This window comes from Microtus ochrogaster, chromosome 16, assembly GCF_000317375.1.
Source record: "Microtus ochrogaster isolate Prairie Vole_2 chromosome 16, MicOch1.0, whole genome shotgun sequence".
Lineage (NCBI taxonomy): Eukaryota > Metazoa > Chordata > Mammalia > Rodentia > Cricetidae > Microtus > Microtus ochrogaster.
In genome coordinates this window covers 22,642,317-22,658,897 of record NC_022018.1, presented here as the reverse complement: position 1 = coordinate 22,658,897, position 16,581 = coordinate 22,642,317, and the positions used below count along the sequence as shown (strand labels likewise).

Genomic DNA, 16,581 nt, shown 5'->3' with positions numbered 1-16,581 from the left:
AGATAGATAGATAGATGATAGATAGATAGACAGATGATAGATAGATAGATAGATAGATAGATAGATAGATAGATAGGTAGATAGATAGATAGATAGATAGATAGATAGATAGATAGATAGATAGATAGATAGATAGATAGATAATCTGATGTGGTCCCTTTCAAAGAGGGCAGGGAGTGAAAATGGAATGAAGGAACGGGTCTGGGAAATTGAGAGTGCCCCAAATCAAACCTTTAAATTTACTACCCATCAGAACGGCATTCTGGGATGATTATCACCCCCACACACACACTTTAGATTTTGAGACTTCATCCATGTGTCCAGCACCCCCACACGCCATTACCCAAGAGGCCAGGGTAACTAAAGAGAAAAAGCAGCCTCTCCAAGATCAGCATCCGACCCATGGAAACAAGCCTGCTCCACACTGACATCACTCCCCATGGTCCTATTGTTCTCGTCTCCCCTTCTAATGCTGGAAACTGTAATTCCAAACAAATGTGAGCAAAGGACTAATAAGTTATGCAGCTGAAGAGGGTTAGGGCTAAGCCCCTTAAGCTGTTTTTGGAAGAGTATTTGATCTCTTGACATAAATCTAGTGCTATTGTGGGTTCTATACATATGCAAAGCTCCCACAAAATAAGCCGGAACTAAACTGATTACATTCCCGATCGACTAGGTGAAACTCAAGTTTGGGATTCTGAGGCTGTGATGTACTGCATCCAATGCAATGTGGAGAGAGAACAGTAAAGACAGGAAGGGAGAAGCAAGGGCTGGAGATGGCTCCATGGGTAAAAGACCTTGTTCATATGCATGAGGACCTGAGTTCGAATCTCCAATACCGGTGTAAGCAACTAAGCAGGGTCACGCAAATCCCTAACTCCCAGTGCTGTGGAGGGCAGATATAGGAAGATCATCCAGACTTGCTGGCTGCCAGTCTAATTCCAAGTTCAATGAGAGATGCCGTCTCAAGTGAATAATGCAGAAGACAAACAAAGCAAGACTTTCAAGCATACATACGTGCACACACATGCACATACACTCGCGCGCACACAGGCAAACAGGACTAGAGAGAGCTCAGTTGGTAAGGTGTTTATGAACACAGGAAGACCCAAATTCTATCCCCAAGAACCCACATAAAAAAGCCAGGCATGGTGGCACAGCCCTCTATCCCAGCACAGTAGAGGCAGAGATGGCAGGAACCTTTGGGGCTGGCTGGCCAGCCGACCTAGCCTGCTGGGTGACATCCAGATCAATAATAGACCCTTGTCTGAAAATAAAGGAGCCCAGAAGATGGTACCCACAGTGGTTTCAATGAGAATGATTCCCCACTGGCTCACGTGTTTGAATACTTGGTTCCCAGCTGGTGGGAATGGTTTAAAGGATCAAGAGGTGTGGTTTTTTTGGAGGAAGTTTATCACTAGGGGTAGGCTTGGAGGGTTCAAAAGACTGGCACCATCTCCAGTTCTCTCAGTCTCCTGCTTTTGTATCAAGATAACCATCAGTTGTTCTTCCCACCATGCCTTTGTCTCTAACCCTCCAGAACCAGAAGCTTCATTAAAAGCTTTCTTTTGTAAATTGCCTCAGTAATGGTGTATCAACATATCAAGAGAAAACTAACACTGGGCCCAAGGAACAAAACCAGAAATCTTCTGGCTTCCATGTATCTGCATACACATATGCAAATGCATCAGTACACACATGTATCTGCACACACAAACAGGGAAGAGGGGAAGAGAAGGAAACGAAGCAAGTTCTCAGTACAGTGCTGTAACAAAACGTAGGGCAAAGTCTCAGAAAGTGGGGAAGACAGGCAAGGAGACCCTAAACTGCAGGAGAGATCTCAGGCAGGAAGCTCTTGACAATGGGAACAAATGAATTTATAACTTTTGTCTGGACAACCTTCCTTTCACAGGAACATCTCTGTAAGAGAACCCTCTGGGTTCCAGGGACCTGGGATTGAAGACGATGATGTTCATAGAACAAGGCAGCTACCCTAGACTAAGTCACCAGCAAAGACAAATAACACCTCTCAAACCCTCTACATACAAAGAGAAAGGAAGGAGCCACCAGATACAACCAAGGTGATTCTTTAAACCATAAAATAGGGTCACTGCTTGATTTGACACCCACATCAGACCTGTCTCTGGTAGTCGGTCACTTAACTGCAAATCTATTTTGGATAGAGAGTGATGGACCAGCAGCACACAGGCCTGATCTGACTTAATCTTTCTATCTTATCTGCATCATTGTGGTACTGCCATTGTTTGGGGAAAGTGATAAGCCCTAAAATGTCCCCCTAACTGGCATTTAGCTCAGATTGGAAGATTTCTTTATATTTCCACACTCAAAGCAATCTTAACCTTTACTACAGCCACTTGGTCTACCCTGTAAGTCTTAAAGGGAATATCACTTTTAAAATCACAGAGTTTAAAACTCATGGGGGCTGGAGAGGTGGCTCAGCAAGGAAGAGCTCTTGCTGCTCTTCCAGAGGACCTGGGTTTGATCCCAAGGGCCAACATGGCAGCTCACAACCATCCATAACTCCAAATCCTGAGGATCAACAACCTCTTCCAACTTCCCCAGGCACAAAGCATGTGTGTGATGTACATACATACACTCAGGCCAAAAAATCCACAAGCATAAAATAAATCCAAAAGAAAAATTTAAGCATGGAATGTTAGCTCTGGGAGAAATCTCTTATTTCTTTTCCTTTTCTTCCAAGACAATTCTTTAGAGCAGTGGTTCTCAACTTTCCTAATGGTATGACTGTAATGGACTGCTCTGTCCCTTTAAGACAAGCCAAACCCACTTCCTCCTCCATCTGCAGAGGCAAGCTGATCTTCAGCTTCCAGCCTGAGTCCCTTCTCTTTTCTGCCTCTCCCCTCAAGAGGCAGCTTCTGCCTCGCTCCATTTTCCTTACTTCTCCCCTTTGCCCCCCCCATCTCTCTCTGTGTGTTTCTCCCTACTCTTTCCCCCTTTTTGCCTTACCTCTTCTCTCCTTCCCTTCCATAACCCACTAAATAAATATCCAGCCTCACTCTGCATGGTGTGCCCATCCACATCTCTGTCTCTCACCTGCCGCGTGGCTCCCTGCAGGGGACCAACCGCCTTCAGAGACCTGTGGTGTGGTCTCGTGGTGTGCCCATCTGTCTGATTCTCCTCGTGGGACTCGCTGCCTCTCGTGGCCCACTGCAGCCACTTGGGAACTGCACTGTCCCTGCCTAGGACTGGCTGCTATTGGGACCTGCAGCCTGCCCCCACTCAGGGACCTACAGTGTGATCTCATGGCCTGCTGCCCGCTGCAGCCACTGGGGAACCTGCAGCATTTTACTTAATTCATTACAGTGACCCTTTAATATAGTTCCTCACGTTAGGGTGACCCCCAACCATAAAATTATTTCACTGGTCCTCCCTAACTGTAATTTTGCTACTCTTATGAATAGTAATATAAATATCTGATATACTGGATATCTGATATGTGACCCCCAAAGGGGTCATGACCCACAGGTTAACCACCATTGCCTTAGAGCAGCATAGCTTACAGGCATTGAACATTTACTCTTGAGCACTATGCCAAGAGATTTGCATATTTAAATAAAATGAGTGCAATATGGGTGTGACTTCCGTCTCCCTTCTACATAAGGAGAACCTGAGACACATGTACCTCCTTCCCATCTTGCTCCTACTTTGTGAAGAACTCCTTATCAACACACTAAACTCCAGGCATCCAAGCCTAAGAACACCATTCTCTCTCGGCCGTGAGGGAGATGAAGGATGCATAATTTGGAGAGGACTCTCAACACCATTGCTCATGACGTTCCTGGAAGATATGGCTACACTCCTGTTTTGCTGAGGCGCAGGCTCCAGCCTGCTCTTACCCTGTTGTCTTCCTGGATCTCCCAGTCGCTCGAGAAGGTCAGCTGCTGCCCTTGGGAGCAATTAGCAAACTGGAAGAGGCTGGAAAACATCCTTCTGTTTTCTTGTGTGTCTGGGAAGATGGCATCTTGGAAATTGACTCCATGAGGCAAGAGATTGTAATTTTCATCCATCCTAAGGGGGTAGGGTTAAAGCAGAGAGACAAGGGAGGTTATTGGAGGTGGGTCAGCTTCAGTCCAGTTTGCAAAGGACAGAGATGATCTTGCTAATTTCCTCATGAAATCTGCGATGGTTCCAAGGAAGAGACCCCACAGTTAGCATTTCTGTTTTCCACTTCTCATTACTTGAGTCTAACCTTAAGGTCTTCTTAAGCACAGAGTCTACACAGAGGGGAAGGAAGAGATGCGCATTCATGTCTGTGTCTATTTCCCAAGTCCCCCAGGACTTTCTTTCTCCTGGTGAGAGGGCAGCCAGTTGTAATGTGACCTGGATTCAAGTCTCACTGTTAAAGTCAAGTCTCAAAGTTTCTTCTTTAAGTACCATCGTCTTCCAGTCTGCTACAAGAGGATTATAGTAGAGCCTACTTTCCTGGTATTACCATGGGGGCTGCACTGGAAAAATGTAAACAGGGCTGGAGATGTGGCTCAGTGGGTAAGGGCACTTCCTAGTCAAGTGTGAGGACCCAAAACTGAATTCCTAGCACCCACACAAAAAGGTAATCATGGCTGTTCTTGCCAGTAACATCAACACTGGATGGCAGGGACAGGCAGCTCCTGAGAACCTACTACCCCAGCCTAGCCCAAACAGTGAGCTCCCAGGTCAATGAGAGACCCTGACTCAAGGCAATAAAGTGGAGGGCGATAGAGGAAGACAACAACATCTTCCTCTGATCTCTGCATGTTCACACATTCCTATGCATGTACCACATACACATATACACTCACCCAACACACACAAATAGAATGAAGCACTTGGCACAGAGTGCATGCGAGTATACAAATAGCAGTCAATGTTTTTACATGCTCTGGTATAAAGTGCTTGCTAGAAATAGAAATCAGGGATGGGGAGATAGTTCAGGGGTTAAGAGCACTGGCTGTTCTTCCAGAGGTCCCGAGTTCAATTCCCAGCACCCACATGCAGCTCACAACCATCTGTAATGAGATCTTGTGCCCTCTTCTGGCATGTAGGCATATATGCAAAACACTCATATATAAAAGATAAATAAATAAATAAATAAATAAATAAATAAAGCAAACTTAACCAAAAAAGGAAATAAAATTTAAAAAGAAAGAAAGAAAGAAATAGAAATCGGGGGGGGGGGGGAGTGAGAATTTTAACCCAAGCTCTCCAGTTTGAATTTGGAATGTTCCCCCTTCTCTCAGTTTCATGTGCTCAACCTTGGTACCCAACTAGGGTGGGAGGCTGCGGAAGTTTCCAAAGGAAATAAGTCACTGGGAGGATGGATGTCTTTGGATCTACATCCTACCACAGCCCCTTCCTGTATTCCTTCTCTGCTTCCTGTTTGCCGTGAGGTGAACAGCCTTCGCCCATGCACCACCACAGCCATCTGCTCAAGTGTACAGAACCACACAGGAAAGGAATGAGCCCTCTGAGATGAGCAGAAATAAACGCTCCATTCCTTCCCATTTGCCAGCCGGACCACTTTGTGATTTAAAAAGAAAAAAAAAAAGGCAAAAAATCCAACATTGTCTAGTCAGTTCTTGAGCTTTTTATCCAGTGGAAAATAAAGCACTGTCAAGTTGTGGTATAGTTGGGCTCTCAGTGCTTTCCCTAAATAAAAACATGAAAAGACTGAGTTGGATTTCTGGATCAAGAGAGGCGCTCACACAGCCCTGGCTGACTTTATTGAGAAACTATACTTTCCAGACAATTAAAAAAAAAATCAACCTAATCTGGCTAAGCTCCTCAAGCCAACACAAAGCAGAACACGCATTCTAAACTTAGCCTGCCTTCAATATGGAAAGCACATGTGCCGAGCTTCAGGACATCCCTCTGCGGAACTTATTGTTTTCTTTCTCAGAGACTCCAAAACGAATCATTCCCTGGAGCCTTGGTGCTGTTTTACAATTGGCAAAACTGCGACAATCGCTGATCATACAGCTTTGGATTGAGTCCCCAACTGTTCAAAAACCTGGCTAAGATTCTATGCCCGTGTCTCTCGCCATTGTTCTATACCCATCTTAACTGATTTATAACCATGAACTTGAGGAGCCACCTGTTGTTTTCTACCTGCGATTTAGGTAAAATTCGGTAGTCAATAAAAATGAACTGAATTTGGGGATATACATTTCCTGCTGATTTTAGGCCAACCTCCGTGGAACTTCACAAGATTGATATTGTTTACAAGGGACCACCTGCCTGGTGTCCCTCTGCACTCTTCAAAGCAGTGACCTGAAGTTTTTACCTTTCCCCTAAAGCCCTGCTAATGTGAACTACCTGGCAGGCGGTATGCGAGAGGAACAAGGCAGCAAGGCTGCCTTCTGGCACTGAAGTGGGTAGAAAAGAGGGAGCGGGTGCACGTTAAGCGGGTGCACGTTAAACAACAGGACTTCCCCGGGGAGCTTCAGGTGCTCCCATCAGTATCCGTGTCTCTCTCTCTCTTTCAGCCAGATGGGAATTGCTGGAGGGGAACGCGTGAGAGTTGGACTCTGAGAGAAGTGTTTGGCTCAAAACTCACACTTGAGAAGTTCAAAGCCAGAATCCCAACAAATGATTCCAAAGGCCAACTTCCTCAATACATCAAATGGACTGTTGGAAAGCACTTTTAGAGATGTGTGTGGTAGCATGAGCCGGTAAATCCCAGCACTCAGAAGCTGAGGCAGGAAGATCACCGGGGTGAAAAAAACAACAAAACCCCATCTCATAAACAAGGCCACTTTAACCTTTTTGCGTTTAGCACCCTTCTGTGGACAGGACTCCAAAATTGTCTCTGAATCTCATCCTCAGCCAAGGGTGGTCACACAGCAAGAGAGAATGCAAAGAGTCTAGGGTATGTTCTACTTTGGCAAAAAAGAGGGCCCCGGGCGCTCCTGACCTGCTTCAGGTAGCCCGCAGAGGGGCCAGGCTCACCTGACAAAGAAGAAATAGGAGTAGTCCTGGACCACCGTGTGGGAGTGACAGGAGAAGTAGCCCAGACCTGTAAGATTGAGCCGGGAGCCGGCGGGCACCTCCAGCATACTGCCCCACGCCTGGTCACACAGCATCTCCACCTCGGCGGAATAGAAGAGCCCTCCCTCTCCAGCTTGGTACTGCCACGGCAGGTAGTTGTAGAGGCCGGGCACCTCAGGGTGCAGCGCCAGCACCTTGGCATACACGATGGTCTCGGCCAGCTCGGCTCGGCAGCCCTCGCTCAGGGGTCGCCACTCCGACGGCAGCTGGCAGGCGCGCGCGGGGGCCGGGCAGGCGGCGAGGCAGAGCACGGCGAGCAGCAGCGGGAGCGGCATGCCGGCGGCTACGCTCTAGCCCGGGCGCATGGCCCGCTCGGGTGCAGGGGAAGGCGGGGAGCCGGGGAGCCCGCAGCGCCTGCCCGCCCCCGGGAACTACGGCCTGGGCGCTCGGCTGCGCGAGCTCCGAGGAGCTGGTTGCTCTGTGGCCAGATCACCATGTCCCGGCCTTCACCCCTCCACGCTTAAGAAGGGTCGCGAGGACGCGACGGGACGGGCGGGGACTGGGGCGTGGACGGCGGCAGGGGCGGGGAGTCTTCTCTGCAACCCGGCCTTGCAGGGCTCCCGGAGGAGGGTACCGACCCAGGCGTCCTGAGACTCCCTGGTGGCAGCGGGACAAGTGAACTGAGTCTTGACCACAAGACCCAGTTGGCTTGTACTGCACCTCTATAGGCTAGATCAGAGCTTGCCCGACATAAATAGCTGTTCCTTATGCAAGTGTCCCAAGCTCTCAATTTACACGATGGGGTCCTCTGGGTTAAGTCTTTACGTTTTCTCTGCAAGTAATATAGAATCAAAGTACAAAGAAACCAAATCTGATTTTGCCTTTCCCTAACTTCATGTGGATAATACCGCCTCCTCTCTTCTCTTTCTCTTCCCCTCCCTTTCTCTCCTCCCTTCTCCCCCTCATCTCCCCAGATCCTCTCTCTCCTCCCCTCCCTCCTCTTCTCCCCTCTACTCCCTCGCCCCCTCATCCTTCTCTATCTCACACACACACACACACACACACACACACACACACACACACTGATTCTTCTGTAATAATGATATTCAAAGAGTCCCCATAAAGATTTGAAAAGCCATTGTTCCAGGATTTTTTTAAAGTTAACTGATTTATACAACCCCAGATTCTGAAAGTTCTATACTTGGTAAGCAAATCAATAAATTAAAATCAGCATTTCCCTAGTTAATGGGTAGAATGAAGACCAAAACCCTCAAAGGCTCTCACCCTCCATTGCCATTACTATTCTTAGTGTAATAAGAATAAATCCCAAGAGGGCCGAGGGTGTAGCTCAGTTAGAAGGGTGCTTCCCGGGCGTGAATCATGTCCTGGGTTTGAGTTCCCAGCACCCCATCAGCTGGACATGGAGACACACCCAGTAGTTGGAGGTGGAAACAGGAGGATCAGGAGTTCAGGGCTTTCAGGAGGCTTCATAGGGAAATTGAATCTAGCACGGGCTGAAGAAACTGTCTCAAAAAAAAAGAAAGAAAGAAAGAGAGAGAGAGAGAGAGAGAGAGAGAGAGAGAGAGAGAGAGAGAAAGAAAGAAAGAGAGAAAAACCTATTTGTAAATATATTGGCCATATAATCATTTTATGGATGTTACCCATATATCATTATATCTAGTACATTTGAAGAACAGGTTTGTAAGCAAAGTTGCCATGAAATGGAGGACTGTCTGAAGCATCTCATTTGGGGCTTTGCAGGTTTGGAAGCAGGAACCTAGCTGAACTATTTTCAAGGACCTAGAGAGAAGCGAGTTCCCAAGAAAATCTAGAAGAGAATCTACAGTGTGGGAATGAAAACTTAAAAGCTGGACCTCACCTTGCCAGGCCCCCAGATCTTCCAGGGAGTCCTGAAACTTTGGTTGGATGGTTCCTTTTGTGAAGCTTTGAGATGGTTGCAGATTTTGACAGGCAGCTCTTGCAAACAAACCCAACCCATGCAGAAGCGACTTAAAAGGAAGAAACCTGGGGGAGGATTTGGGGCATTTTAGGACAATGAAAGGAACTCCAGGCATCATTATCCAGTTGAAGGACTTGAAGAGCTCAGGTAACATGAGGGTCACATTAGCTCAGACTCTTGCCAGTGAGCCAATCAGGGTTGATTTTCACAAACCTTGTGGAAGCCCCAAAGCAGAAGAAAGAAAGAGGCCCCTCACAGGCTGTGAATGATCACGTGTCAAGTATTCAGCCTAGGACCTCAACCAGTATCCATTTTGGGGTGGGGAGGGATCTTGCTATGTAGCCCTTGACTGCCTTCGGGCAAGAATTTCAAGTGTGTGCCACTACGCTCAGTGAGACCTCAAGAAATTCTGCAAAAAAAAATCTTAATAGTCAAAGCAAATCCAGAGGACAGCTGTGCCAAGTGCATAGACGATAAATGACCCTCTGCAGTTACCTGCCATGGGAAATACCAGGCTTGCACACAATGAGTGGGGAAGTGACGTCATGCCTACCATCAGAGGCTGCTTATCAGCGCAGCCCCATTGTCTCCCACTGGACATTTAAACTATGAACTTTGACAGGGTTACTGTATGAACCTGCTCTGATGTCATTAGTGAAATACCACAGGCTGGAGGCTTACCCAGCTGAGATTTATTTCCCCTAGCCCTGGAGACTAAAAGTTCAGTGTCCAGATGCCAAGACTGGTGTCTGGTAAAACCTTTGTCCCTGAGGTATGTGTAAATGGTCACCTTGTATTCTTACAGCAAGAGGTGTTCTTCTCTTTTTGTCCTTCTGTCTTCCTCTTACAAATCCAGCGGCCTAGGAACCTACCTTTATCAACTCATGTAGCCTTAGTCACCCCCATAAAAGACCTTATTTCCAAACATGGTCACACAGAGGGGCAGGACAGAGCTTTGGTACCTGAATGGGGAGTGGGGAGTAGACAAAGCAGCTGTTCAGCAGGTGTCCTGCACGTTTGCTTGAGAAAGAAGAAGAGCATGACATAACTTATATTCCTGGCAAACAGAGCAAGCATTGTCAGATCCCAGTGGTAAGAGTCGCAAACTATGAGCCAAAGACTTTGTACAGGGTTTGCATGTTTTATCTTGATACAATTGCCAAACAACATGCCAGAATAGATATTACTATTGTTGTCCTTGTTCTTAAAAATCTTTGTGTGTATGTGATTGTATGTATGTTGTGTGTGCGTTTGTGTACATGGGTGCATGGGTGCTCTCCTGCACATTTGGTGTGTGATTATGAGCACACAAGTGCCATGACGCCCATGTGGAGGTCATAGGAGAGCTTTGGGTGTCAGTCTTCACCTTCCACCTTGTATGAGACAGGATCTCTTCACTGTCGGCCACTGTGTCCACCAGGCTAGCCGGCCCATGAGCTCCCAGGATTCTCTGGTTTCCACGTCCCATCTCCCATAGGGATTCCAGGTTTTATGTGGGCTCTGGGGATCCAGACTCAGGTGCACACATTTGCACAGCAGGGCTTTACTAGCTGAGCCATCTCCCTAGACCTGCTGTCTTTTTATAGACAAGGACGTTGAGATACAGGGAGGTTAACTGACTTACCAAATACACAGGAGTTAGAAGCGACTGAGCCAGGAGTCAAACCCGTGGACCAGTTTCCTGAGGTCTACTCACTTAAAGTCAACACTAGAATAGGGGCAAAAATAGATGGTGATTTCAAGGCACAAGTGGCCCTTTCCTTAGCATCTCTGTCAAGTACATGGTTTCTGCTGGAGTTTGCAGATGGACCGTGCCCCACAAGCTCATGTGTGGACTGCTTTGTCCCCAGCTGGCTGTGCCATTTGGGGAGGTCATAGGAACATTAAGACCTCACTGGAGAAAGTGGATCTGGGGGGGGGGGCACGTCCCTTGGGGATGTATTTCATTCCAGGCCCATTCCTGTATCCCTCTCTCTATTTCCTGTCCACCATGAGACAAACAACCCTTCCATCAAATCCTCTACCATGATGTTCTGCCTCACCATGGACTGTAGGCTGCAATCTCTAAAACCGTGAGCAAAACAATTCTTCCTGCAAGCTGCTTTTCTCAGGGCTTTGGACACAGCTACTTAGAAACACTAACAGAGTACGTAAGAACTGAAGATCACTTCCAGAAAGGATTTGGTGAGCGTTGACACCAGCCTGGTGAGCGTTGACACCGGCCTGATGCTAACGCTGTTCAGTCCTGAAGCCCCATTCTATTTTAGTCCTATGTTATAACTTATGCAGACATCATAATCTAAAGGTTTAAATTCATATTCCAGTGCCCCCGGGGCCTGGCTAGAAAAAAATTGTCTGCTTTTCCTAACCTTAAAGCCTTTTCTTTCCATTTAGACAAGTCAGTAAATAAACAGCTGAAGGCCTGGCTATTTCCTCTCTTCTTGTAGAAGCTTGACAGAATCAAAGCTCTTCCATTATTCCCTGAAACGCGTTTTCCTGAAACCCTTTCCAGAGGTTGTCCTTCTTGTGGATTCTCCAGGCAGGTCAGTTTTTTCTCCTCTATGGCATCTGGCAGAGAGCCTCACTCTTCCTGGTGCGGCTGCTGCTATGGCCCCTGGTGACCTGCTTATCTTTAGAGAACAAGACCTTGAAATAAGCAAAGGTCAAAATAGTTACAAAGAAACAAAAAATCCATGAATTATTGGGTTTATAGTGAGGCAAGCCACTTCTGCCCGTTGGTTCCAAGCCCATCAACTATGACTGTGAGGCAAAAGTGACGCTCCACCAAATCAGGGCTTTGGCTGCCAACTGACCCTAGAAGTGAGGCTTTCTTAGTCCGTCACATCTTTCAGAATTTGCAGGGGTGCTTCCAGGTAATGGCACACATGGTAAGACCAGTTGATTTTGTGACCATGGGCCCATTGCTGTGACAGGAGATAGAGGACTCACTGGTCAAAACTGGTACTTTGGGAAATGCCATAACAGAGTGTTGTGGGAGGCTGTTGATGTTGCTGCAGGCAGAAACATGGACAGGGAAAGCAAATTCATATCCAGAAAGTACCTAATCTACTGAGAACTAATCTCTGCTCCTTCTAAGATGGAAAAAGTTCAGTATAACCAACCAGGTGGCTGACTGGCTCCCCAGGTGAATGATGCATTATCACCGAGTGGGTATTGGTCTCCTTTTGATGCATTAAGCTCTCAACAGTAGTCCACCAGGCCAGACTTTTTGAGGGGAGTAATGAACCTATAAATACCCTACCTCCTTTCCACAAGGCTAGTCTGTTCATGTGCTCATGAGCAAGCACTAGGTAAACTAAACGACACCTATAGAGGATGGGTTTGCACATCTAATTACTAAAAGTCCCTTTTTATTGTTTTTATTGAGCTATATATTTTTCTCTGCTCCCTTCCCTTTCTCTCCCCTCCCCTTCTACCCTCTCCCATGGTCCCCATGCTCCCAATTGCCTTTTTCTACTTCCCACGTAGATTAGATGCATGTATGTCTCTCTTAGGGTCCTCTTTGTTGTCTAGGTTCTCTAGGATTGTGAATTGTAGGCTGGTTTTTCTATGCTTTATGTCTAAAAGCCACTTATGAGTGAGTACATATTACATTTGTCTTTCTGGGTTACCTCACTCAGTATGATGTTTTCTAGATCCATCCATTTGCTTGCACATTTCAAGATATTATTTTTTCTGCTATGTAGTACTCCATTGTGTAAATATACCACATTTTCCTTATCCATTCTTCGGTCAAGGGGCATTTAGATTGTTTCCAGGTTCTGGCTATGACAAACAATACTGCTATGAACATAGTTGAGCACATGTCCTTGTGGTATGATTGAGCATCCTTTGGGTATATACCCAAAAGTGGTATTGCTCGGTCTTGGTGTAGGTTGTTTCCTAATTTTCTGAGAAATTGCCATACTGATATACAAAGGGGTTGTACCAGTTTGCATTCCCACCAGCAATGCAGGAATGTTCTCTTTACCCCACGTCCTCTCCAACATCAGTGTTTTTGATCTTGGCCACTCTTACAGGTGTAAGATGGAATCTCACAGTTGTTTTGATTTATATTTCTCTGATGACTAAGGATGTTGAACATTTCCTTAAGTGTTTTTCAGCCATTTCAGATTCTTCTGTTAAGAGTTCTCTGTTTAGGTCTGTTACCCTTTTTTTTTTGGGATTATCTGTCCTTTTGATTGCCAATTTCTTGAGTTCTTTGCATATTTTGGATTGTGTTGTGAAAACTCAACAATCATATCAGGAGAACAAAGTAGACATTTAGTCAAGAGCTTAACATAGTGTATACAAGAATTCCAACTGTCATCATTCGGGGAGTGGTAAATAAATTGTTATACACTTGCATGTTTGAATAGCATGTCACATTTTCTAAACATTCTAAAAAAAATGATGATGTAAGATACCCCTCCATGTGCTGTGAATATGTCTTATTACCATTGATTAATAAAGAAGCTGCTTTACCTATGGCAGATCAGAATATAGCTAGGCAGGAAAACTAAACTGAATGCAGGGAGAAAGAAGGCTGAGTCAGGGAAATGCCATGTAGCTGCCAAAAGAGAAGGATGCCAGAACCTTAACAGTAAGCCACAGCCTCATGGTTGTACACAGATAATTAGAAATAGGTTAATCTCAGAAATACACCAGAGTCATCAGCCAGACAGTGTTGTAACTAATACAGTTTCTGTGTGATTTTTTTGGGTCTAGGCGGCCCAGAAACAAAAGCACAGCTTCATTTACAGCATGCACAGTATCTGTGAAAGAAGAGTATGATAATCTGGGGGCACATAGGAGACTTGAGTGTTCTCTGCCATAATCTTGGTGATAGTTACATGGTTATTAATTTTGTTTCATAAATAAATTTCTGTATATTTTCTTCACATAGATACAATAAAAGATCTTTAAAAGACATAAGCTCTTTGTCACACTGGATTATAGTCAATAGATCTATCTGGCAAGTAGATTTAGGTCTGTCACCTTCTCAGATAGGTGAGGGGCCAAGTTCAGAAGGGTTACATCATTGCTCTCCAGAAGTTCTCACATGACAAAACTCAGTGCTCTGGTATAAGCACTGCCCTGGTCCCCCCAGATAGTGATAAAGAAACTAAAGCCATTACAATAGTCAATGAGATTGGCATGGCCCATGAGCAGAACAGTGTATGCATATCACTTCTGGAACAAACACAAGAGCCCTGCAACTGTACTTCTGCCTCCATGGCTCAGTAAAGGAAAAAACCCACAACTAGTAAAGAATGAAGCTAAAATTTGTTTTGTTCTCTGTGTATATGGATATGTGTATAAGCATGTATGAATGATTACACATGCATGTGTGCTTGTGTGTATGCATGTGGATGCCAGAGGACAATCTCAACTGTCAGTCACCCTGTGTGTGTGTATGTGTGTATGTGGGTTAGGATTTCTCACCCTTTGTGTGTGTGTGTGTGTGTGTGTGTGTGTGTGTGTGTGTGGTGTGCTAGGATTTCTTGCCCTTTGTGTGTGTATATGTATGTTAGGATTTCTTGCCGTGTGTGTGTGTGTGTGTGTGTGTGTGTGTGTGTGTGTGTGTGTGTATGAGTATGTTTGTATGTTTGTGTTAGTAGTTCCTGGCCTGGAACTCACCTAGCAGCCTAGGCTTGCAAGCTGGGATCTACCTGCCCCAATGTTGGCCCTGAGATTCCAAGTGTGCACTGCCACATCCAGCCTTTTATATTTCACATGGGAACTCAGGTCCTCATGCTTGAGAGGCGAGCACTTTACCAACTGACTCTCTCTCCAGTCTCATAGCTGCAATTGTGGTCTTTGTCCATAGAGCAAACTCAGCAGCACTGTATGCCAGTCGTTAGAGAGACAATGATGACGTAATGACCCATCCTGCACCTCTGCTACTATCTAAATACAGGGCAGAGCCATATACTTTCCTTGGTAGCAACCAAGCTGTCTACTTTCCAAATCCCCTCCCATCAGAGAGAGAGAGAGAGAGAGAGAGAGAGAGAGAGAGAGAGAGAGAGAGAACAAGAGAACACATAAGTAAAACCCAGCAGTTATGTGTAAAAATTATCCTACTTGACCTAAGTTCAGAACCTTCTTTTCTGTTTTTCTGATGTCTTAATCTGTGTACAGACTGGTGATTCATCGAGCCTAAACAGAGAAAAACAAGCAAAAATGGGGGCCATTCTTCCTATTTCATTGTATCATATTTCCTAGCCCTGCAGGGCCTTTCTGGAAGGGTCCCTATATGCAGCAACTCATTCTTCCTTCTGGTATCCTTCAGAGGCAGGAAGCCAGAGTTATTTCACAGATAAAGAAGCTGGAATCCCCAGAGGTCCAGTGCTTGCCTGGGTCACATAACTATAGGCAGTGGGGATGCTGGGAACAGGGCTTGAGGTTAGGACTCCCTGCCTGAGGTCTCCCAGCTCCCAAATGGGGCCTCCTTCCTAAGAGGTAACTTCATATGTGAATCTTCCAATGGAGTCTTGTTCTCCAAAAGGAATGTTATGGGAATACAGAGCAACTCATGCATATTTCTTCCCCTGCATATTATTAATACATCTTCAGGAGACCGTTCTGTGCATATAATGACTTTCTGTTGTCGTTACAAATTCATCTAATGACTAAATTTACAAATAAATCTAATGACTCTCCGCTGCTGAGTCCACAAGTCTATACTTTTAAGAGAGGATCACAACAACGACAAAAGTATCCGGATAACATAATCTTTTATTTTTCTTTTTTTTTTGGGGGGGGGGACTAATGATTGAGCCTGCAAACTTACACATGCCAGACAAGCACTGTACCCATGAATTAAGCTCCAGCTAAAACCACCAAAAATCTTTGCTATTTAAGCATTTGCATTTCATACAAAAAAAATGATCAAGGTTTGGGCTTGACAAGTACCTGTTTACTGTTCTATCAGCCACTGTCAGCACTTTGAAGCTTGTTCTCACCAGTCAGGGCAACAACATTGTCAAAGCCTTTTCACAATGGCAAATGGAAACAAGAATGGCTGGGCTTTCCAGGCCGCAGGATGAAGTTCCGAGAACGCCTGCTATCATTTTGAGCCCATCAAATCAAACTGTTAACATCTCCTTGTTCAATTTTTTAAATATCAAATGGAAATAGTTGGCACAGGCTGAGCACTCTGACCCTCCCGTTCATCATTCAACATTTCTATTTCAAACAAATAACTTTTAGTTTTTATCTCTCAACTTGTAGATGCAGGGCTTGGTTCCAGGCCCTGGAGATACAATTAAGAATAATGTAGAGATACTTTCCTCATTAGTCAAACTGGTATGGCTAAAAATAGGCTGTGAAACCACAGCCTTTACTTGGTAGGGAATGTCTTGAAAAACGGGTCAACCGCCTCTGAAAATGTAGTCATTGAAAGGCGTGCACAGCTGGACAGAGGGAACATGTGGGCACTGCTAATGGGAAGGTAACCCAGTCACCACTGTGGAAACCAACACAGAGTTTCCTAGGGGAAAAACTAAAATAAATCTACCCATATGACCGAGGTTACTACTCTTGGGTACTTAACGTGAGGGTCTCCAAATCAATGTATCACAGAGACGCTTGCACATCAGTGCTTACTACAGTAC

The 16,581-nt window shown here is 45.5% G+C and overlaps 1 protein-coding gene across 1 annotated transcript in view; it reads right to left on the bottom strand.

Annotated features, from left to right (window-relative positions):
- Ccdc3 (coiled-coil domain containing 3) overlaps positions 1-7,508 on the bottom strand; it is an 84,511-nt gene extending 77,003 nt beyond the window's left edge. The window contains exons 1-2 of the mRNA XM_005354857.2: positions 6,967-7,508; positions 3,879-4,050 (exon numbers count right to left, since the gene is read on the bottom strand). Of these exons, the coding sequence (XP_005354914.1) occupies positions 3,879-4,050; positions 6,967-7,340 (546 nt within the window). The 5' untranslated portion in view covers positions 7,341-7,508. The remainder of the gene's footprint in view (positions 1-3,878; positions 4,051-6,966) is intronic.
- Positions 7,509-16,581: the final 9,073 nt, after the last annotated feature.